Source organism: Lepisma saccharinum, chromosome 1 (assembly GCF_977018435.1).
Source record: "Lepisma saccharinum chromosome 1, izLepSacc3.1, whole genome shotgun sequence".
In the NCBI taxonomy this organism is placed as follows: Eukaryota; Metazoa; Arthropoda; class Insecta; order Zygentoma; family Lepismatidae; genus Lepisma; species Lepisma saccharinum.
Window position 1 is genome coordinate 207,560,513 of NC_139229.1, and position 23,826 is coordinate 207,584,338.

Consider the following 23,826-nt stretch of genomic DNA (forward strand, 5'->3'; position numbering starts at 1 on the left):
TCTCAATACATAAAGTGTTAAACTTAATGCCTACATGCTCAGAGCAGTCATGACGCAGTGATAACTAAATTGTTGCCTTCCATTCACTTTGCTCCCTTGGTTTTACAAATTTCTGTGGGCGTTCCAGTAAATTCTTTCGAAGTATAGATATTATCCCACAAGGGCTAATCATTACTTCCCCCATAGAGCCTTAATACCAGTAGTATTATGGGCAGGGTGGTTACTCGCCGGGAATTATGCATGAATTATTGGCTCTGGGAATTCTGCATGATTTTTTCCTCCATAGACGTGAAAAATTGGAACTTTTATTAATTCAAATTCCACTGAATTTATATATACATTGGAACCTCGATTTTACGTTTTTCCAGGGATCAAGTAAAATGCAGGAAAATGTAAAAATCAAGAAAAATGTTATAACATTTTGTTACGTGGGGACCATCAAGATTGAATGTATAATGCAGGAAAATGTAAAATTGATGTTCCACTGTATTTATTAATACACTTTAGCTATTATTTTAATTGAGTGAGGAATAAATGAAAGTTGCGTGGAAAATGAAATGGAATTCTGTCAATTAGTTTTCTTTCTTACATATCGAACAGATGGAAGATTATTGCAAGTTAAAATATCTTTGAAGGTTATTAGGTGTTATTTTTTTTATTATTTTCCTGTAGTTTACGGTTATTACAAGCATAAGAAAACAGTTTTTCGTTGTGACTTTTCAGGAGAACACACGCTTCCTTCAGGCATTTATTTTCATTTTGACTAAAGATATAGTTATAACAATGGTTAGCAATTTTTTAAAACAAAAAGAATCCTTTATATAATGGATGTTGTCAATGTTACGAGGGATGATCGGAAAAAAAGGTTACAAAGCATATAACTTTTGTTTTATTCACTGTAACGTAACTAAAATTTATGTGTAAATTAATAACAAGTTTGTCTTGTTGGGAGTTTGAGGACTTCGGATTCTGACCATGTATACCCGAGAAGCTGACATTTAAAATGGTGACTCGTCTAGAAAATTTATCAAGAGTAGAAGTGAGGGCAGTGGTGCGGTTCCTGTGGGCCAAAAACACTATACCTGCTGACATTCATAGGCAGATTGTGGAGGTGTATGGGGAGGGGACAATTTCAAGCCAACATGTAATGAAGTGGTGTCGTGCCTTCAAAGAAGGACAGACCAGTATTGTTAATGACAACCCTGGACACAGTGGTAGGCCCAGTACCTCAACCACTGACGTGAACTGTGCTCTTGTGGATGAGTGTATTCGTGAGGACCGAAGAAGAACATTATGCTCAATATCAGCTGAGCTGGGACTACCATTTGGTTGGCTGGCCACCTTTATCTGACATGTGATGATGTCAAAAGAGCTGCCTCACGGTGGATACGAGAATTTGACGCGGATTTCTGTGCAACCGGTATGGAAAAATCATCTACCGTTGTGACAAGTGCTTGAACAAAAAAGGTGATTACATCGAGGACTAGTGTTGAGTACCCTCCATCATCAGGTCTGTTGATCTTCCAGCTATGTCTAACACATACGCCATAATAGGCTTTGTAACCTTTTTTGCAGATCATCCCTCGTACATTGTTGTAATATAGCAACTTAACTGTGAAAAGGAGCAGTCTGTTTTATTTTTATTTCAGATAAATGACATTTTTTGATCACATTATTTTTTATTTAAAATTATGAATCCCAAATATCATCAGGTAATTCAAAGTCGTCATTGTTTTCACAAAGTCTCTTGATGCTTTCTGTTACATTAAATTTTAAATAGTTTATTAGGTGAATTTATTTTTTCGTAAATTAACATGTCCCATAACATTTGCGCTGGTTTTCTAGATGTATTTAGAGTCTGAGTATGTGAAATGCCTAATGTAAACTCCACATCTTAAATTAAATATACATACAGTTTAATTGAAATGAATTAGAATTTTTCGATACATTGGAATCAAACAGACCCTTTATGTTGTTAATATATTTGTTTGTGTATGTGTGTGGGTGGTGAGCGGTGGTAATATGTAAGGTTGAAATACAGAAAACATCTGCTTGTACCCTTGAATTTTTTGGAAAGTTCACCTTGAAAACCGGGAATTATACTTGAATTTTATGACTGTCCTAGAGAGGCCACCGTTTAAGGGGGAAGTATTTCTTTCCACGACTACTAAGACACTGGCACACACTTCAGCTTCAGGAAGGTGCCGTATCAACAGCTAATCAACAAGTAATGCCATCGCTTCTATTGTCGGTTGCACCTGGAAAGAGACTCATTCCTTTTAGACATCACTGATTGGTGGGGGAGCATTGTTTTCTTGATCTTCGCAACAAGAATAGTATCCAGCTTTAAATGTCCATAATCCAACCAGTGTCCACTGTCTGGCAATAAAGGTTCTTTGTGATACACACACACACACGCACCAAAAAAAATCCGACACATGCAATTATATGCACATTAAGCTCAAACATACATTTACGAGGGTCATTTAGATTGAAGTGGCAACACTGCTGTGAATCGCATGTTGTTTGGCCGGGAGACAAATGACGAGCGTAGTGTGTTCCTTGGCAGTGTAGCGATCGGATCAATGTGTTCGTGCTCCTGTATTACGGTGTGTGTGGTCAGTGGACGGTGTTAAAGTGAGAGATTCCGTACCACATGGGCAGTATGACATTTGGAGTTTTCATGAAGCAGAAGTGGTCCAAACTGCAGGAGATGCGGTCGTTTGCGTCGCAAAGCTGGCCGCAAATGGTGACTCGGGTACGAGGCATATTACGCAGCATTACAGTAACCCCTTGTGGCACTTAATGTGAGAGGATAATGCCTTCCTGGTCATAGGCCAATATCTCATGACCTTAACGTTGTTCTGCACGGGTAAACATTGTTTAGGGTGCTATGTCACACACACCTCACTTTAACACCATCCACTGACCACACACACCTTAATACGGGAGCACAAACACGTCGATCCGATCGCTACACTGCCCAGGAACACACTATGCTCGTCATTTGTCTCCCGGCGATTCACAGCAGTGTTGCCACTTCAATCTAAATGACCCTCGTATAAACACCATAAAACTTCGCCAGAGTATTTCTAATCAATGAAAATTAATTGATCTGTTGAAAGCAAATGAATTTGCCCAAGGGAAAATAATAGACTTTCAAATATGCAAAAAGCTGCCCTCTAGTAGAGTCCAACACAGATATTTCTGCCGTACGATGCGCGACACAACTCAAGAAGCAGTGTTGCTAATGGAGCAGATAGAAAAATCGCTGGAGTGCGCCGATGCACAGCTGTTACGCACAACAAGAAAATTATAGAATTTAGGTCTATCTAACGTTGAGTTTTAAACGTCATGCATTATACCAGGACTAGGATTAATATGTACTAACAAGTGGCTTTGTATGTAGCTACATACATATGGACTAAAAATTCTCAAAATATGGACTAACACACACGTAAAATTACCAAAAATGCTGCAAAGAAGACTTCTTCATAGTGATTTCTGATTTGAGTGATTTCAAACAAAATAAACACTTTATTATTTTCCATTGCATTAATGCACTGGTGGCGTTCTAACTGTTCACTCCCAAAACCCGTCTACACTGGTACGGAACTGGAACGACAGGTAATACACGACCGACAATACCACTGCTTTGAGAACTAATCATAGGCGCTGACTCCATCGGAGCCCCCCCCCCCCCCCCAATGTTAATGATGTGGGGGAAGAGACCCTCAAAAAAATTTGCTTAAGAGGATCTAATGTATTATTTTGCTTCTCTTGTAAAGTTTGTCTGAATTGTGCAACATGCACTTAACTTTAAATACACATTTGAAATGTTCTAGACCATCAAATTTGGGGGGGGACTATTAACGGAGACAGCAAAACACATGATTTATTACTATATACTAAGTATATAATTATGAGTATTGTTAACATTTTTACTAAAAAGAGTTTCAAAATAACGAGGTGATATGACAATTATACCAATATGTTTGTTGTTTGGTGAATTCTGAACAATTTGAGGTCGTAAACACGACTTTCAGGCAATATTGATATGTCCGATATTTAGTTATCCTCGAAATCTCTTCCTCTAGTCCAAAGAATAAGGGGAAAATAATTCTAAAGTATTTGAGTTTATTTAACACTGGCTTGCAGTAAAGTATGCAAGGAAAGCTTATGAAAAGTCTGTATTGCGAAAGCGGGAACGGCTATGATCAAAGGCATTATTGCTAAAGCACGGCGTGCTATGTGTTTATTTATTATTGCAAAATTAAATTTAAAAAGTAAAATATTGTAGCAAGAACAAAAAAGTAAAACTATTTGCCTGCGATTTGTGTTAGCATTTATGTAAATAATTAAATAAAACTGTTAAATATTGTAAATATTCGCTATTTTTATGGGTACGTCAACACTAAGATTCTTTGCACCCGTCACATGTCCTTTCTTTACAAGTCTGTTGCGGACATTAAAACACACCCATGCCCTCGCCGGGACTCGAATCCTAGACTTCCGGATCAAAGCGAGTTGAGCCGACCACCCAACACGCTCGTATACCGAGGCCGGCATAAAACTGTTATGTTGGCCTCTTAATGTAAATACATAGCCTACTTTTAAATAAAAATGTTAATTGTTATCAAGAAAACAAATGAGCAGACACACGTTTTTCATGTTACATGTTGCATGAGGAATATAATATCTGCTTAAAAACTGCTATACGAAGACGTAATTTTTATTTTTAAAGAGGGAGGGACTGAGTCATTCATTCATTTATTTCAGTGATCAGAGGCCCCCCCCCCCAATAATTTTGACAAGTCGGCGCCCCTGGAACTAATAACATGCGAACGTGTTAAACCTCGACAATTGGACCACAACACTCCTCCTCAAGCAGTATTATTGCCTCTCTGTGATCGGCGACAGTCGGTTGACTTTGTTGTACATTTACAAAGGATGCCGGCTTCCACAACAATAACAAGTACATATACTGCCACTAGACGATAAGCTGCGCGTCTTTTTTTTTATATATATAAACTTGTCACCCATCAAAGTATGGCAATTTTAACACAGAAAACAATTCGCATCGCATTAAGCAGCAAAAATGACAGCCTCCTCTATGCAATTTCGACAAGAACACGTGCCGGAGCCAAGAGTTGAAATGCTCATGGAGTCACATAATTTATTTCTTTTGAACAATTCCAAAATTATGAAATATGAACAATTTGTGACTTTCCCTAGCTTGGCTATGCAAGGTTTTTGATTTCAACTTTGACAGAACTGGAGGCATTATGGAATTTAACGTTCATTAACAAACACACACTTTCACATACACACACGCAATTAACGCACACAACGTCAAATCGGTCAAATACTTAGTATGAAATAAAAAATATGGTGCTTCGAATCCAACAAAACTCACCGTCACTTTAACTGCCTTTCTCCTTCAGTGACAGAAATAGTGCTTCATTATTACAGTTGGCAACACTAGTTACTAGCTAGCCAATGAACATGCACTGCATAAAAGAAGCAACCACTACGCCGTGCTATATTGCCACATTACCGTCCCTGCCGAACGGTGGGAACCGCGAACTGGAGCGCTATTCAATTGTTTTCAATGATGTTTGTGCGAGTGTGTCCAGGAATGGAATGACAATATGGCAACAATGACGAAGTTTGGCGAGCAGCGTAGAACACGTGATGTTAAGAGAGAGGGAGACGAAACGAAAATTGGTATGTGCGCAACAGCAAAGATATGTGTGATGCACTCTAATAATCATGAGGACGAATAATATTGCACTAATTTTATTTTTCTCTTACACTGTGGTGATAATGAATGATAATTACCTGAAATAGACAATCTGGCAATAATAAAAAAAGCACATACATGCACCACGTTTCGAACATGTGACTTGTGGTCACAAAGAAGGCGTGAATAACTTGTTAGTGAGTAATACTGGCTGTGTTATAATTTTATTTGTATATTCAGTGTTAATTCAGTTCATTTTTATTTACAATGTAACTTCCCTGTTTCAATTAAACTCTTTCCTGTTTATATTAGCATGTCATTATTTGGCCATCACAGTCATGAAAGGATGTGCGATGACGCCCCTTCTGAAGAGTTTCTAGCATTTTGCAAAGTTGATAGTTACGTGTAAAAGATGTGGCCGGAGAGGAGCCTCGTGTTAACTTTCTTTCCCTTCAGATTGTATATAGCTTGTTATGAATGTTCATACTGTAAGTTTTAAAACATTAATTCTAAACATAAAGTAGTCTTGTTTTTTTGTGACTTATTTATTTCCTCGTGCTTGCTTTTGCAAATAAAGTAGGGCCAGACTGGGTGGTAGTAATTTTCATCAATTATTGTATTTTCGCTTCTATAATGCGCACTGGTTTTGATGGGGAAAAGTGACAATGATATCTCCTATATAATGCACAGAACAATCAATTTTCAAGAAATGGCTTTCTTAGTTGTAGCTCTGCTGATCAAGAGTGAATGACATCAAACCTATTCAATGAGTCACTTGTTGCTATGTGGACCAAGTCTTGTGTAAACAATGTTACCAACCCACGCCACCTCCCCCTCTCCCTATACTGTGTTTAGCATCCCACAGCTTACACTCTTTAACCACCATATTTATTTCTTACAAAGTTAAAAATCGTAGAAAAGAGCCTTCAAACTTTTATACATGGTTTTGCTCATTCCTTTACTTTTTCTAAAATAAACTTCAAAATACGTATATACTTTTTCCGTGACTAACGTAACATTTATAAAAACCTGAACGTTCCTTCATTTTGTGATGAACTTATTTCAACCACATTTCACATTAGTGTCGCTATCTTGAATGTAATACTGTTGCCATATTCAGAAACTGCAGGATTTAAGCTTTACAACGATATATAACATGATAGGGTTCAGTAAACATGAAAAATCAATGCAAGTGTCACAAAATCATAGAATGACTCTGTACGGTTTCATGTTGGCTCTCTGAATTATTCCGTACATAATACGCACCACAGTGTTTGAGGTCAATAATTTAGAAAAAAGGTGCGCATTATATGTGAATGGAGGAATGATTTCTAGGTCCATACCTTTTTTTTTCATCCTATGAGTGATGCTATTTAGAGATCTTTGCGTTTCATGTACACAATACCCTCTACTGAAATTCTATAGGACCTAAAAATACCTAAATGAACTATAAATGCCTAAAAGCCCTATTTTGGTTTGAAAAACTTATTTTAAACCATTCGCTTAACTTCAAAAATAACTTTTATTATGAACCACCCTTAATTTCACCACAAAGGTTTTAGACCCTTGAACTCTGACATCTTGAACGAATCCAAGTGGCAAGAGAAGCAATGCAACAGCAAGGGGTGTCAACGTCTGTGCAAATTTTCATCATCTTCCAGCTTGCATCACGAAATTGGAAAAATTAGCAATTAAAGGGACCATAAATATAGCATACCAAACAAAAATGCAGAATGTTTTGGGACTGAATCCTAACTACAAAATATTTATTGTTAAAATGGGGCCGGTATTACTCCCAGCCTCCCAACAGTGTAAGAGCAAGGGAAGATTCCAGTAATACCTCCGTCTGCTTCAAGTGCTTGCTGTAACGAGTAGGAAAGGCAACCCTGCAAGTGACCAGTCACGTTGACAATTTCTCCCATTGTCTCAACAGTTAGAATCCCACCGGTGCGGGAACCTCCTTTATGGCAGTAAACCTCTGTTGCTGCTTTTACTTTTGAAGGAACTTGGCTGTCAAACAACCAATTAGGCCTACTGCTTGGGCAAGAAGTGGGCAACATTAACCCTCCAAAGCAGCCAGCAGGGAAGTAGGATTTTGTCAAAATAACTCTTCTGCACTATTGAGTGGTTGGTATGGGTGTCCTGACTTGAGGTGAAATGGGAGGGTTTGGACCTGAAACTACAACTGCTCTAGTATAGAGAAGACCACTGGGGATTGAGTTTTGAGATTGAGTCTTATGAGCACACTTTATGCACAGATAGACTAATCGGGACTTGGCATACAGTTTAAACTAGGATCCGAACTTCTTTGTACCTCCAACGGATATCAAACATACGACCTCTTCGTTCCAAGACTATGCCTCGGGAGAACCAAACCTGCCTTGGGAATCAGGAGCAGTTGCATTTATGAAATTTGCTACCCTGTGGCGTACAGAGAAGGTTCTCCATAGATACTTCTGGGTTGTAACGATCACATTGAAAGTTAATGGGATCGTTACAACCCATGAAAGTTAATGGGATCGTTACAACCCAGAAGTGTCCGTGACTGTACAAGCACCCACTCATGGACGACTCGAATTTCACCACGAAGAACATTGAAAAGCAAATGGTTGTGCAGTACTTCAAAATATGACAAGTTTTACATTGGACAAATTGTATATTTTTTATAATCAAAGAATAGTATTCATTGCACTAAAATATTAACTTTTGTACATAAATTGTAGGGATGGGACCGATTAATCGGTACTCTATCGGTATCGGCTGATAGGCATATTGGTTTATCGGTAAAATTACAGATTATTTTATCGATCTGATATATCGATAAATCTGATTTAGTGCAATTTTGTTGTAATTTTTATGGATAATTGACACGGTCGTGCCAGATTCAACTATAGCATATTAATATCCATAAGAATAGATTTATCTCAATACAAATTGAGAATGAGTAACATGAGACTGTATATCGGTATACACGTGATACCTCCCAGGGCACGGGAAAACATTAAGATTTGCAGTAAATTAACAAACTCAGGACTTACGTGTTAACATCTAGGTTCAGAATATATTTATCTTGATTATGCAATTAAGAACAACATTTTACATCATAACGAAATGCACTAAAAATCATAGTAACAGCAGCACAAAAATTATCACATGAACTTCCATTAATTAATCTCGTAACTTCTCATCCAAGATTCATATCTATCAGGCGGGATGGTGTACTTCAGCAGACTGTTCATATGTCCGGGAAGGACATGTCAATCGCCCCCTCCATTGAGAAACAAAATCGACGACGACTCGTGGAAGCACTCACAGTCTAGGAGATTTTGGATTCAACCTTCTAAAAGAACCTTCCTCATGTCTGGAGAACAATTAAAAATCTTCAGATTGTCGAAATTCACCTTGCACACTTCCTTACGAGTTTTTGTGTCCAATAACACTGCCGTGTTGAATTTCACTTGGGTAGCTATGAACGGTCATGTCCACAAATAAAACAACTTGGAAATGGTTCGGTTAACAGCTGAACTTGGACGATGACTTCTTAGCAGTACCAGGTCATCCTCCTTCAACTGCAAAGCATGGCACTTCTGCTTCAGTTTCCGCCTCTGCACAGCATATCGTTCCCTTAACTGCACTTGAACAACCTTACTCTGCCAGTCTTTCTCACCATCTTCGGATTCGGGCTGGAAATTTAGTACAATCTTGGATAGAACTGCACGTACAAAAACAATTTGTAATTGTTATCAACCAATGAGGCAATGTTGAAGAGCATTTTGAACAATATCAGGTAGACACACTGGCAATACACGTGAAGAAAACGTAAGAATTTCTGCAACGCAACTGGATAAAATCTTTTAATCACTGGAACGTCACTGGACAGATAAATGTCACAAACTAAGCCCTTTTCCGTGCCAGGCCTCTCTGAAAACACCTTACTATGTGCAGTAAATATCTCAAATAATTCGGCTCCTTGTTCCTTAGCCAATAATTCACTGGAGTCAATCTTCTCCCTTATATCCTCTAGCGGTGTAGCCCATTTATCGTAGCTAGCTTCAATCCTCCGGACGCTCATCTGCTTATCAACGGAATCATCATCATCTAGCTTTTGCTCAATTGGCTCTCCATCCACCATTAGATACAACTTTTTATGCTTGAGATTGATCTCTGCTTCATATTTCTGCAGGAACGAATAACCCAATAATAAGTCTGAAGGCAAATACTTCACAACAAAAATTTCTAAAGGTATGGTGCTCTCCGCAATTTCCAGCACGATTCTGCGCTTTCCCACAACTCGAGTTCGACTTTTTCCAGCGAAATCAATAAGTCGCACCTCTGGAGTAGCTTGTAACATGGCCCCTGGCAAATTTTGCTTTATTTTCTTCCAAATCTCTAGACTCAGAACAGATATTTCAGCTGCAGTGTCCACTATACAAGTTATATCAACATTTGCTACACGTGCCTTGAACTCAGGCGCTCTTCCAAAGTTTTTAGACTGACTAGCCTGACACAATTTGTAAAGAAACTCACTCTCTTCATGATTGATAACAAACACCAGCTTCAGATCATTATTTACAGACTGGGAAATATTTTCTGCAGGCCCCAGTTCTATCCGAGACAGCCCGACATCAGAAGGGGACGTTTCTATGCCAGGCGTGGGGTAAAATCCCGCACCTGGTCGAGATTTGCTCCATTCTCCCAGCAAAAATTTCTGGTCAGCTCGACGCTCTGTTGCTGCTCGTTACTAGGGTACGACACTGCAGCATCTGTTTGTAAACCACTGCTCGCCGCTTGCAAGCGTGGAGAGCTACGACCTTCCCTCAAAGGTTCACTGTGCTCCGGTGAAGATAAACGGTTCTCATTTCGTGGTCTCTCACAAGGTTCGTATCTGGGAGCAGCATACTCACGTCTCTGCCTATTTTGGCTTTGTTGACGATAACGATTGCCGTTTCTATATGGACCTGCAGGTCGATTTTCACGGTAATTATTCTGCCTCTGGACCATACGAACCCTCGGGTTTCTGTTTGCCGAGTTGCCTGGAATATCTCTGTTGTTCTGGTGAGTAGGATTCTCCTTCCTCCACGCAGTTCGCCAAGCATCCTGCTCTTCCGCTTGCTCGTATCTCTTAACAAAATCTGCAAGCAAATCAACAGTTACGGGAGCGTGGGCCATACACAATTGCTTCACTCTATAAGGCAATTGGCCGATTATGAGGTTTACCACCTCCTGCTCTGTGTAGTGGCTACTCAGGTTTCTGTAAGCAGAGTATACAGACCAAACATATTCTTCCAAACTATTGTCATTGTTTTTATTGTACCGTTTGGCCCTAACAGATGCCAACTCCCTTTCTTTTGCCTCTGAAGACGCAAAACGCCTCTTAAACGCCCTACGGAAATCTGAATATGTGTGGAAATCATTCTTATGAGAGTAGAACCAATGATAAGCCATGCCCGTTAGCAAACGAGGAATAATCTCCAGCCTGTATCTATGCGGGATCTGAAGGATCTCAAGGTTGGTATCTAATTCTTTGAGATAAATCTCAGCCGAAGTGGCTATAATATTTCCGTCGAATTTCCGCATGGAATTCAGGTCAGCCATCCGGGGAGTCATCCCACCACGCGTAGCATTGGTTCGAGATTTTCTTTCTTTTCTCTTTTCCGATAAAGTCGACTCGCTGCCTGAAGAACTGGAAACGATCTCTCTGTGGCGTCTTTTTTTTACATGTGTACGGTTTCGTTGCCCCGAAGAGACCTCAGAACGACTAGGAGACAGTAACCTTCGAAAAGGCGCTCCCAGCTGGTTCACCCGCGGTAACTCTGGTTCACCGGAGAGTGGCAACTTGCTTAAAGTGGTTGAAATTTGAGCCACTTCGTCACAAAGATTACGCATGTCTGAAGAAAGCTTCCCTTGTTTGGATTCCATATCATTTTTCCACTCTTCAGCATTCTCTCTAGGACCCTCTGTGCCTTTAAGTTTTTCCGCCACAGTCTCTTCAACTCGCAAATTCAGGTTTTCTCTCAGCTGATATGCCATATTGGTCACCTGGTTGTCCAACTCTCTGGATATTTCTTCTCTGAAACCGCTCTGCGTTTCACTGATTTCCTTTCGGAACTCCTCCTTGGTCTGCTCAGCTTCTTCCCTCAACAGAACAAATGTTTCATCGAGTTTAGATTCCAGCTGCTGAGAATTTGACTGACATGCTTGACGTAAGCTCATAATCTCAATTTCGAGGCTTTCCTTCAATTTCTGCTGTCCCTCAGACATTTGCAGAGTCAGTTGTTCGATCCTCCGTCCCATCTCTGAATTGGACGCAGCGAGTTGTGAACAACTATGGGCCAGTTTCTCCTCCATCCTTTCTTCTAGCCGGCACTCAAGAGTTCTACTACTTTCTTCCAATTTTAGTTGTAAACTGTGCTCCAAGATATTCATATTTTCCTGGAGTTTATCCATTTTAGCTTCCAGACTGCTAGCATTTTCTGTCATTTTTTTCTGGATTCTAGTTTCCAGGTTGCTGGAATTTGCCTCCAGCATTCGCTGCAATGACGTGAGCAAATCAGCAGTAACAGGAACAACAGGAACTGAAAGTTTTTCTTTGCATGCGAGACATGTTAATTCACCAGGAGAATTACTTTCCTTTGGTGACTTTAGCTTTGCACAATTCAAATGAAAAGTATTTTGACACTCAGTGCAAACAAACGTATCATCAAGCCTTGATGTAGTCTCACAGCAAAACACATGAACTGTGCTTTCATCAACACATGAAGCTTTGCTTCCACTTCTTAATATTTTCTTTTCCATTGTTGCGCATCAAAAGTTCTGAGTCAACTGCAAATCTAAAACACGTTACCAAAGATTAACGTAGCTAAAGCACAATGTGCTCGTGGCCCCACGTTCTGTGCGCCAAATTATTGACACGGTCGTGCCAGATTCAACTATAGCATATTAATATCCATAAGAATAGATTTATCTCAATACAAATTGAGAATGAGTAACATGAGACTGTATATCGGTATACACGTGATACCTCCCAGGGCACGGGAAAACATTAAGATTTGCAGTAAATTAACAAACTCAGGACTTACGTGTTAACATCTAGGTTCAGAATATATTTATCTTGATTATGCAATTAAGAACAACATTTTACATCATAACGAAATGCACTAAAAATCATAGTAACAGCAGCACAAAAATTATCACATGAACTTCCATTAATTAATCTCGTAACTTCTCATCCAAGATTCATATCTATCAGGCGGGATGGTGTACTTCAGCAGACTGTTCATATGTCCGGGAAGGACATGTCATAATCTCCATGCCCTACTTTCTAAAAAAGTAAATATCTAAATATGCAAATTATTTTTCACTGCAGTCACCTTGAAACACACATTTATTAAGGAGGTCAATGAAACTTTCAGGTTCTTCAGGGACCATTTCTAATTTTATATCTTATCGGTATCGGTAAATTTTATATCCCTAATAAATTGCATCTAAAATAGTTATTTCATACAATTATTATTAATTAATAATTATGCCCATTAATTCATTATAAGCATCGAAAAGTCCTAAAATGTAGTTTATAAAGTCCTAAATCGCTCTTTTTTAACATCTAAAAATCAGTTCCCTATACATGAATAAATATGGTGTGTGGGTCATATCTGATGGGAATTTTCCTGCTCATTTCCTTGGATAAAGCAGCCCTGGGCTCATCCAGGCTCTAATGAATGCGTACCTAGGATGGGGACAGGGATAAAGGAAGCCTGGGCATGGTGTTGACGACATCTTCTTCACTGTAGCCAAGATCAAGAATTTAAGGAGTCCTAAATCCACATTCACGTGTGCCTTCATGGCACAGTGTAATGCACAGGGGCAAGCGTTATGTTTTATAATTGTTATTTAATTGTTCCAATGCCAAATCCTTTTTCATCACTTGTAGTTTGATTTTAACTTAACTGCTCAGTATGCTGATTTTGTCATGTTATAAATGCCTACTGATAGCAGCAATAAGAATTTTTTATTTAAAATATGTGAAATGCATGAGAAGATAAATGGAAGTTATTTTACATCTGAATACAATGATTACTCAAAACAATTCTGAAATTTAATTTGTTGACAAGAAAAATAAAGATTGACTTTCACAAAGGGCGCATCCAGTGGAGGTGTTAGTGGGGTCATACCCACCATCCTTGTGCTCCAAGTTTTCCGAAAAAGTCAAATGCATTAAGATGTCAGAATGTAGGATTCAGTGGTAAAAAAGAAGGCTCTCGCATCCAAGGTGTTGAGTCACCTACCTTTTCCACAAAATGAAATACCCCCACCAAATCTTGAGATGCGAAAAAATTCAAATCTCCGAAGATAGAAGAGTTCCTAAGTAATTATAGTAAATGCTCTGTTACAAAACGAGGCACTGTATTTTCATGTTATCATATGAGGAAGTAATTATAGTAAATGCTCTGTTACAAAACGAGGCACTGTATTTTCATGTTATCATATGAGGAAGTACTACAAAATAATAAAAGCAAAAGAAGGAAGAAAGTAAACTGAAAGAACCTTCAACCATCATTGTACATTTTTCTAATGTGCATTCTGGAAGTATAACCTGACAGTTTTTTGCAACTGCTTATTAGGTGTTAAATCAAAGTTCTTGCATGTTGTCCTTAATTTGTTGAAAGACTACACAGTATAAACCAATAGATAGAATTGTGCCATAGTCTGCCTACTTTTTCCATAATGAAGACTAAGTTTTTGCCTAATTTGCTGCACTGGATCAATACAGCCTTTGTAAATCAACCTTAACAGTGTTCTATTGAATTCTCTGAGCATTGCTTCCATTGTTTGTGTTGTTAGTGGGAGAACATTTTACTAATTATAATAGCTCCAAATAAAAGTGAGATAAATACATGTGTGTTTGTGATTTACCTTTCATCGTCATATTTGCAAATAGCCAAAAGTGGCTGAAAAGTGAAGTAAAATAGAACAACATGTGAAGTATAGGAATAGAAATTCAAGGAGAGAATGTATTGGATCAAATATTTGAACATTGAATCCTGGAACCGAGGTTCAGTACTGAATCCTAGATTGGAGGTTAAAATATCTTATCAAAGATGTGAATGGCCATTCTGTGGAGTGTAGACTGAGTGAACTCCACATTGGGAAAGCCGAGCCAGGTTGCACATAAGTGCCTGATTAGCCCTGATTATTATCACTATGTATTTTGAAACGTTCCCGAGTGATTGTAGAATGCTTAGGTACACGTGAAAACACGGATAGACGAAATAAAATACATCCTGTGCATAAAACACAAACGAGGTTTAATAAACTTTCAACATGCGTACAACATGGCACCCGAGGAATCGGAAACTAACTCTATCGTAATCAACAACAGACTACTGAACATATTAGTTCTTGTTCTTCGTAGCTACATGATCATACATACTATAATGCTCAATCACAACATTCCTCAAAACAGCTAAAAAAAAATGAATTTCAGAATAACATTCGTGACCTGAACAAGAAAGACATACAAAATACTCCTAAACCAGGAATTATTAGGTAACCCTGTAACCATATCGGTCAGGTGAATGTCGATCTCCTTGTTTGAGGGGTTGAAGTCCTTGATGATCCGGCTGGAAGAGAATTAGTTGGGATGGCTTCAGTCTCTTTCATCTTCCATCTGTGTTGTTGTCATCTCTCCGTCGGCTAGTGTGTCTGTTCTCCGTACCATACGTCGCTGAAGCCATCTAGGGTGTACTACCCTTGTAGTACCTTCCTCTAATAGGACCTTGAATAGGATGCTTCCCTCTACCGGACATATAATCACACCTGAAACATGATTTGGAGTTCCGTGCCATGGTGACTGAACCCACACTGCATCATTCTTTTGATAACTCTTCTCTGAAAATGATTGTTTATCTTCTCGATGTCTCCCGCAATTCTTGAAAGGAGATGAGTTTACATCCCTTTGGGACTTGGCTAAGGTGTCATCCTCCCACCAGAAACGTGGTCTGTACCGCAAAACAGAGGAGAGGGTAAACTCTCTGCTTCACCCAGATGCGTTTTGTGCAGCATAGCAAGAAGGTTGGCTATTCCTCTAATTCCAAAGCACTCATGTTTGGTTTGTCGTGTAGAAGTTTACTTAAACTAGTCTTCACTGTCCGCACCTATCTCTCTGCAAGACCAGTACTTGGGCTATGGTATGGTGGAGATGTGACATGAGAAATACCGTACTTCTGGCAGAACTGTTGTAATTCTAGTGACGTGAAAGTCGAACCGTTATCGGAGACTATAGTTTTAGGTACGCCTAGGTGCGCACAAGATCCAACGTAGTCTCCTTTGTATCTAGGGTGTGGACTGGCCACACATCTGTCCACTTACTGTATGCATTAACAACGGTAAGGAACTTGCCTCCTGCAAGAAAGAAATGATCAACGTGCCACCTTTCCGAGACTGCAGAAGCAGGAGGCCACATAGATAACGGTCCACTTTGAACCTTCGGTGCATTTGCTCCTAAACTTGTAGCAGCTCCCGAGCTTGTAGTATTAGAAAATGATATGATGTTGGTGAATAATAATCTCTTCCAGGAAGGATTGATCACATCTAACCAAGATCTTACTATGAGTGGATACGTTAATTGCTCTTTGCATAAGATCACTGGTAATGAAAAGTGTTGATTATTTAAATCAAGTACAACTGTAGATTGTCCCACAACTTGTACATAGCCATCGTTGACTCCTTTAGTCTGATAGTTGTAGCAGAAATTGTACATTCCGGAAACTTGTTCGAAATGTCGTACATTGAAAACTGTAATAACTGAACCAGTATCTGTCTCACATTTGATAACCTGTGAATTTATAGATAAGTTAATTGTGTAATTTTCAGAAGAAAACACATTGTTTGCCGAACTCTGTGGTGAAGTTACCGAACATTCAGTTGAACCAGCTAATACAGAATGTTGACTGAGCGCTTCTACCTTTAGATGAGTTAGCGTGAGAGCTGTTAGGTTATCTGGAAGCTCCTCATCAGTATTTCCATAATGTAGGTGCACTCTGGATGCCTTCTTCTCAGATTTATTACCTTTAATCTTTTGTTTATTTCTGCATTTGCAGAAATTACAGATGGAATTCCAAGCTGGACATCGTCCTTGTACATGACATTTTGTTCAATTGTCACACTGACTAATGTAAAATTTTTCATGGGTAACTTGTCCACGTTTCTTTAACGTACACGAATCTTGAGAATAGGATGATTCTTTAGTATATGATGAATTAGGCTTATCGTGAAAATTAGAGCTAGACTTCGTGTGATACGAATTTGTATGTTTAGGATCGGAGAATAATCTCACATCACGTTCTAGCATTTCAAGCTGTAAAGCTAATTCTTGGCATTTTGCAAAAGTTAACTCACTTTCTGATAATAATCTTGTGTGTGTTGTATCAGACTGCAATCCTATGATAACTTGTTCTACAAGAGCTTCCTCAAGGTATTGATTAGACATTCATTTTGAAGCTTGCTGTTTCAACCTAACTAGGAACTGAGAAACCGATTCTCCTTGTACTTGAATGCATTTTCTGAATTTAAACGTCTGTGAACTTGTTCACTTTAGGCCTGTAATGACTGACCATTTTATCTTTGTCGTGTACGACAACTGAGACATATCTTCAGGTGCAGTAACATTACGTAAAACTTTAAAAGCTTCTGAACCCATAACTGCAAGAAGAACAGGAACCCTCCTCTCTTCAGAAACATTTTGAGCTATGCACAGTTGCTCGAACCTTAAGACATAACTGTCAACGTCTTCAGTTTCCTTGTGAAACTCACTAAAAGGAATGTTAAGTGCGATTGTATAAATTACAAATGATACTGTGATGGATCGAAGTATTGAAGTAAATGTTCAGCCCCCGAATGCTATCCATCAACCTTGTGACCAAGAAATCTACAGAACCTATGTACTTACGTACGGTTGTTCCGACAAAATGTACACATTCTTGTAGAATGAGAGATGTACAATCTCTATGTAAACAAGTTAAGTTCTGAGTATTCATGAACGAAATATGCACTTCGCATGAAATCGTGCCACATACGTACAGAGACTATCCTTGAAGCATTCCGTTGTAACTTGATTATACGAATCCTTCGATTCAATCGTATCCTGTCCACACAGCACCAGAATGAAACGTTCCCGAGTGTTTGTAGAATGCTTAGGTACACTTGAAAACACGGATAGATGAAATAAAATAGTCCTGTACATAAAACACAATGAAGTTTAATAAACTTTCAACATGCGTACAACATGGCGCCCGAGGAATCTGAAACTAACTCTATCGTAATCAACAACAGACTACTGAACATATTAGTTCTTCTTCGTAGCTACATGATCATACATACTATAATGCTCAATCACAACATATTTTCTTCCCTTTATTTCAGCAAACGTAAAATTGGCCCAGACTGCTAACATTGACAAGGAAGAAGAGGCAGTCACTATCGAAATGCAGGAGCCAGTGACGCTAACATTTGCTTGTCGTTACTTGAATTCTTTCACAAAAGCAACTCCTCTTTCACCTGTGGTAAGTCTTCTTCTTATTTTTTTTCTGTGTTAAGTTCCTTAAAATTTGTACATTATGTTAACTGTTCTGATAACGGTGATACATTCATGTTACTTTTACAAGTTTATCTAATTTGCCGTGAATTTTACAGTGCTTGCGATTTGTAATTGCATGTGCATTGATGGTTTGTTTGCAGACTAGGTTTTACTATTTTAGATCCTATTTGATGTTCTAGGTGCAGTTTTGTTCAGTCTTTGTACAGTGCTAAAGTGGACAGACAACCTAATACTGTGGTACCCAGTTTTTCTTTTTCTCACAAAACTTTGACTGAAAAAGTTTAGTTTAAGTAGATAGGAGAAAGTGGCTGTTATGGGGTCATTAAGACACGTTAAAATGCCCATATGTATATCCAGAAAGTAATATGAAGGTGTGAGCAAATGTATTTAGAAGTTCCAATGCAAAATATAATTTTCCCTGGTTCGATACCCGGTGGAGGCACATAGTGGTTCGGATCCCACTTTAAACTGTAGGTCCAGTCCCGATTAGCCTTACTGTGCACAAAGTGGACTTAAAACACCAAATCAAACCAAAACAAAATATAATTTCTTATTCTTTCCGTACCAACAGTACTGGTTATTGAACATATGACTAACCGGAAGAAAAGCTCATAGAAGAGAAATATCTTTACACATTATAATTTGTAGTGTTCACAAAAAAAAAAAATCATTCAAAACCCTCTCATTCACCATGAGATATAAAAATGCGTTAATATCAAGTGTAGCCGGCTCCCATGGCAGGGTGGTTAGCAAATTGCGCTACGACACCAGGGGTCTCGGGGTTTCACTCCCAGCTTGGTCATGGATGTTTGTAAGTGTCCATTTATCAATCTCATCATGTCATCACTCATTCCCATCTTCGCAAAAGTGGCACAAGAAGCGAAGTAAAATAAAGCAAATCAATCAATTATATCAAGTGGAATTGTAGGTTCTCCATTCAATGATTGTCAATAATGGAAATGCATTATTGTGGTCCTACTCCATGTAAATAACAAAATTAATTAATGTGGAAATTATTATTGTTTGTATGTACATACTTTGCACATTCACCAATAAAAGTTACTAACATATGCAGTTTATATGTTTCACAGGCAAATGAAGTCAAAATTTGCTAAATTTTTAGTCTCTCACATGTAATGCAATTTTGTTAATGCTTTTCATGCATTAAGCCTATGCCATCATTCTCAAGTTTTTCCTTTGTTAGCAGACACCATAAAGTACGTCAATTCAATGTTCATTATGAACATTTTAATCTAATCTCATGTCCAGAACTTTAAATTTTGTGTGTAAAATGTACACACACAATGCTGGAATGCCCCTCTATCTATTTCAGACTTATGATTTCAAACAATTTTTGAACTACCAGATTGAATTATGTAATTCTGAAAAAATCATAAGGTATTGCAAACAAAAGTTGCAGGAGCAGATGATTAAAAAAAGAGACTTGAGGATACCAAAGAATTTGCATTTATAATTCTAGGTTCAGCTGTCGATGTCTGCAGATGTGCCATTAGTGGTAGAGTACAAAATTGGAGACATTGGACACATCAGATTCTACCTGGCACCAAAGATTGAAGATGAAGACAATTGAGTTCCTTTTTGCATTGATGGAGACCGAAAGTGGAAAAGGAGCCTTTCATTCCAGTTATATGAATTTAGAATAGATTTTTGTGATAATTTGATAATAAAATTTTAAAACTAATTTTATATTTAAATGAAAGATACTACACTATACATTTCTAATACCTAAATAATACCATTCCTTTCCAACTTCAGTGTTTGTTTTGTCTTTTTGGAATGGGGATTCACTAGTTTAGTTGACTGTGTATTATATTACACCTTTCACTTGGTTATGCTGTGAAGGGTTAGGCCTTTAAATTTTAGAATGTTTTTACATTTCAGTTTTGAAGAATGGCATGTTAGTAGATGATGGGTGTATTCCACGATTGTATGAAGGTACAACTTCATGCATTCTATCTTAGCCATAGTGGAAACATGCTTCACCCCCTGACCCCAGGTATTCTTTGATGAGGGACTAGTAGAGTTTGGACTCCAATTAGAAATTAACCAGTAGACCTATATGAAAATGAGTCATCAAAATTGAACTTCTTCAATTCTGCGTTACTCTATGCTAAGGAACTTTTTTTTTCTAGTATGTCTTGTTTTTTATCGTAGTGAGAACAAAAAAAAAAAGGTATCATTTTTTTAGCTTTGCAAGTGATCACTCTCTTTGAAATTCTGTAAATACAATATTGGTCTTGTTTTGAAGCTCTTTGCATGTGTTTTTAAAATCCATTATCATTGTCCATTCGTCCTCATCCGTAGTCGAGCGGGTTAAGGCGTTCACTCGTCTTGAGATCGTTCGCTGCGGGATGGCGTAGGTTCGAATCCGGATCTGGTCGGAATTTATTCAGCCGTATAGGGCTGGTGGCAACCCACCATCGTGAGGAAATTGGGAAGCTCCGAGTGAGTGAGCGTAATCCGGTCGAGAAGACCTACTATAACGGCTGGGGATACGTCGGGCTGACCCCCCGACTATTCCACTACTGGTTGCAGATCTCCACGCTTCGAGGTGACGAAGGAAAGTGTGGGAGGGAGACCGCAGTCGGTAGGTATGCCTAGGCCCTTCATGGGCTGGCGCAACGGATTATTATTATTATTATCATTGTCCATTCACATGGCGTAATCCATGTTATACAGATTTTTATTCATCGGAGTGAAGATGTACATAGAATGTGGCAACACTGTATGGATGAACTTGCAGTGACAACCCGCAGTTTTCACGGTTCAATGGACATCGCTGTGTGTGCTGTACAGATAGACTAGCAGTCACAGCCTGCAGTATGAAATCGGTTTTGCAATGTGAATTGATAATGATAATGGATTTTATAAACAGATGCAATGAGTTTCAAAACAAGACCAGTATTGTATTTCTAGAACTACCCAATACAAAGAAAAAGTTGTTTTGCAAAATTGAAAAGAACTGTTTTTTTAAAATCTGAAAATTAACACTTTTTTTGTTGTCACGACGATCAAAAATAGAAGGCATACTCGAAAAGAAAAGTTGGTTAGTATAGATTAAGAGAATTGAGTAACTCGAACAAGTGTTCTTTGGTTGAATTGAATAAGCTAAATTTTGATGTGGCTCGTTTTTATGTAGGTCTACTGGGTAAGTTTTAATTGGAGTTCAAAATCTAGTGTCTGTAATTTTTAATCCAACAGTAGGTGATGACAGTTGTTTACTTTATCATTTCTGAAAAATCTCTTACAAATTTTGTCAGTGAATACATATATTCAGGCAGTCCACAGGTATGCTGCATTTTGGAGCTTGACCTTTTCGTAGGAGTTTAACCTTTTGGAGCCCAAGGCCATTTTCACAGGTAACCAACCCCTTTGGTGCCTGACCCGATTTTGAGTAAAATGCAGAGTTTCAATTAAATGAGTGTAGATTGGAGGCTGATTGCCCTAGAGAGATCAGTGATATACCGTTGTATGCGGAATGAACAAGAGATTGAGACTATATAAAATTTATGCAAATTTGGCACGTATGTGGTGGGGGAGGGGAGAACAACCCAAAATTTCGGGGGAAAATGGGGATCCCCCCCACAAGAAAAAGTACATGACAGTGTTGACATGCACATGGAAATTATCGTTTGCATGTAAGGAACACCAAAATGTTTGCATTATTATCGTATGACCAATGTAACGCGAGTTGTACCACCAAAAGGAATGGTCAGCATGCCACTAATTCAAGCTTCAAAATGCAGCATCACCTTGAAATGACTGTAGCTCAGAGTCTAATTGCCCTAGAGAGATGAATGATATACTGTTGTACGTGGAATGAATCACATATTCAGAGGATATAAAATTTATGCACATTCGGCGTATATATGGAGGGGGAGGGGGGAATCTCCCAAAAAAATCATTTTTTAAAAAAAAATAAAGGTCCCCCCCTCCCCCTCCCGAAAAGAAGAACATGAAAAGGTCAACATGCACATGGAAATTATCGCAGGCATGTCAGTTTGTAAAAAAAAAATACAAATAAGAAGTTTTTTTTTGTACTTACCTTTGGTGCTCCAGCTCCCAGGCTTGGTCTGGAGCCATGCTGCCTTACTGGTGGTACTCCATAAAACATGGCTCCAGACACAGGGGTACCTTACAGGTAATACAGCGGCATCTACTTGGTCGTGGGAAAGTGATGAAAGCCACGAACTTCGTACCGCCTGTCTGCTGATGGACTGGGACCTGAGGAACCAGGTTGTGCTGCACCTTGGGGAGCTGGGTTCGAGTGTCTGGCCCACCCCTGGTTCCCAAAAAACTTAGAGCCAACTTCTCACGGAACCCAAAGTGCCTCACGTTCTGATGAAATGACTTCAAGAGCAGGAAGGTGTTGAGGATACATTTGTTGACAAGGTGGAAGAAGAGCTTGACAGTCCACTTCATGGTCTTCCGTTGAACACTAGGAATTAGTCATGCTACAATAGCTGGCTTGAGTATGTTGCCATGGCCATCGCAGAAATTTCCCTCAGCTGGTGACTGATGTATGATCGTCAACACGTACACCTCTCTCTTTCCAACATATCACAGACAAGTCATTCTTCACCCGAACACGTAAGCCTCCTTTCTTCAGCTTCAAGTCAGTCTTTGAAAAGTGGGGTGGGAGGCCTTTTTGTCTGGGATTGACAGTCCCGCAGCAATATATACTTCTTGTTGCATGATCATCATGCTGGAGAAGAGAAGTAGTTGTCCATAAATAATTTATGACCAACTCCCTTCACCTTCTCCATCAACGCGACAACTAAACCATGCGTTGCAGATGTCGTGACAGTTGCTCTGTCTTTGTCCTTGCCCAGATATACGGTCATGTCATATGTATATCCCAAAGAATCACAGAGTTTGTAGATCTTGATCCCAAACCTCTTGTGTTTCTTTGGAATATACTGTTTGAAGATGAATTTTCCTTTATAGAAGACCATATATTCATCAACTGCTAAATGCTCTGTAGGATAGTAGCATTTAGAGCTAACCTCATTGATCTTGTCAAAGACAAACCTCATCTTGCACAGCCTATCATAATTGGGATCTTGGAGGGAGGGGTTCTTCGTATTGTCCTTAAAGTGTAGGAATCTCAGCAAGTGGATGAAGTGAAACTTCCGTAAAACTGTGTAACGGTGGGGGTTTGTTGACCAGTAGTCTCGCCAACGTGTTCTGCGGTCATATCCCATCAGTATTGTCAAACCAACGAAAGTCTTCATTTCATCAATGGTCACGTCACGTTCAGTGCGTTGTGGTATGTTGGTGGTAGTACCTGTTGGTCTCCGTCACCAGATGCTGGAAGATTTCTTTGGAGAAAGTCAGTGCAAAAAAGTCCAAGGGAGAGGATGCATTGTCAATGCGTGGAGCCTTCAGTCCAGTCTGTCCTAGGAAAGGTCGGGGGTTGGGAGCAGTCCTACCAGTTTGGGGAGGGGGAACATCTTTGTGACACATA

At 39.0% G+C, this 23,826-nt stretch overlaps 1 protein-coding gene across 1 annotated transcript in view; it reads left to right on the forward strand.

Moving 5' to 3' along the window:
• Positions 1–20,040, forward strand: part of PCNA (Proliferating cell nuclear antigen) — a 44,994-nt gene extending 24,954 nt beyond the window's left edge. Inside the window, exons 4-5 of the mRNA XM_083127460.1 lie at positions 18,164–18,303; positions 19,819–20,040. Coding sequence (XP_082983586.1) covers positions 18,164–18,303; positions 19,819–19,929 — 251 coding nt within the window. The 3' untranslated portion in view covers positions 19,930–20,040. The remainder of the gene's footprint in view (positions 1–18,163; positions 18,304–19,818) is intronic.
• Positions 20,041–23,826: the final 3,786 nt, after the last annotated feature.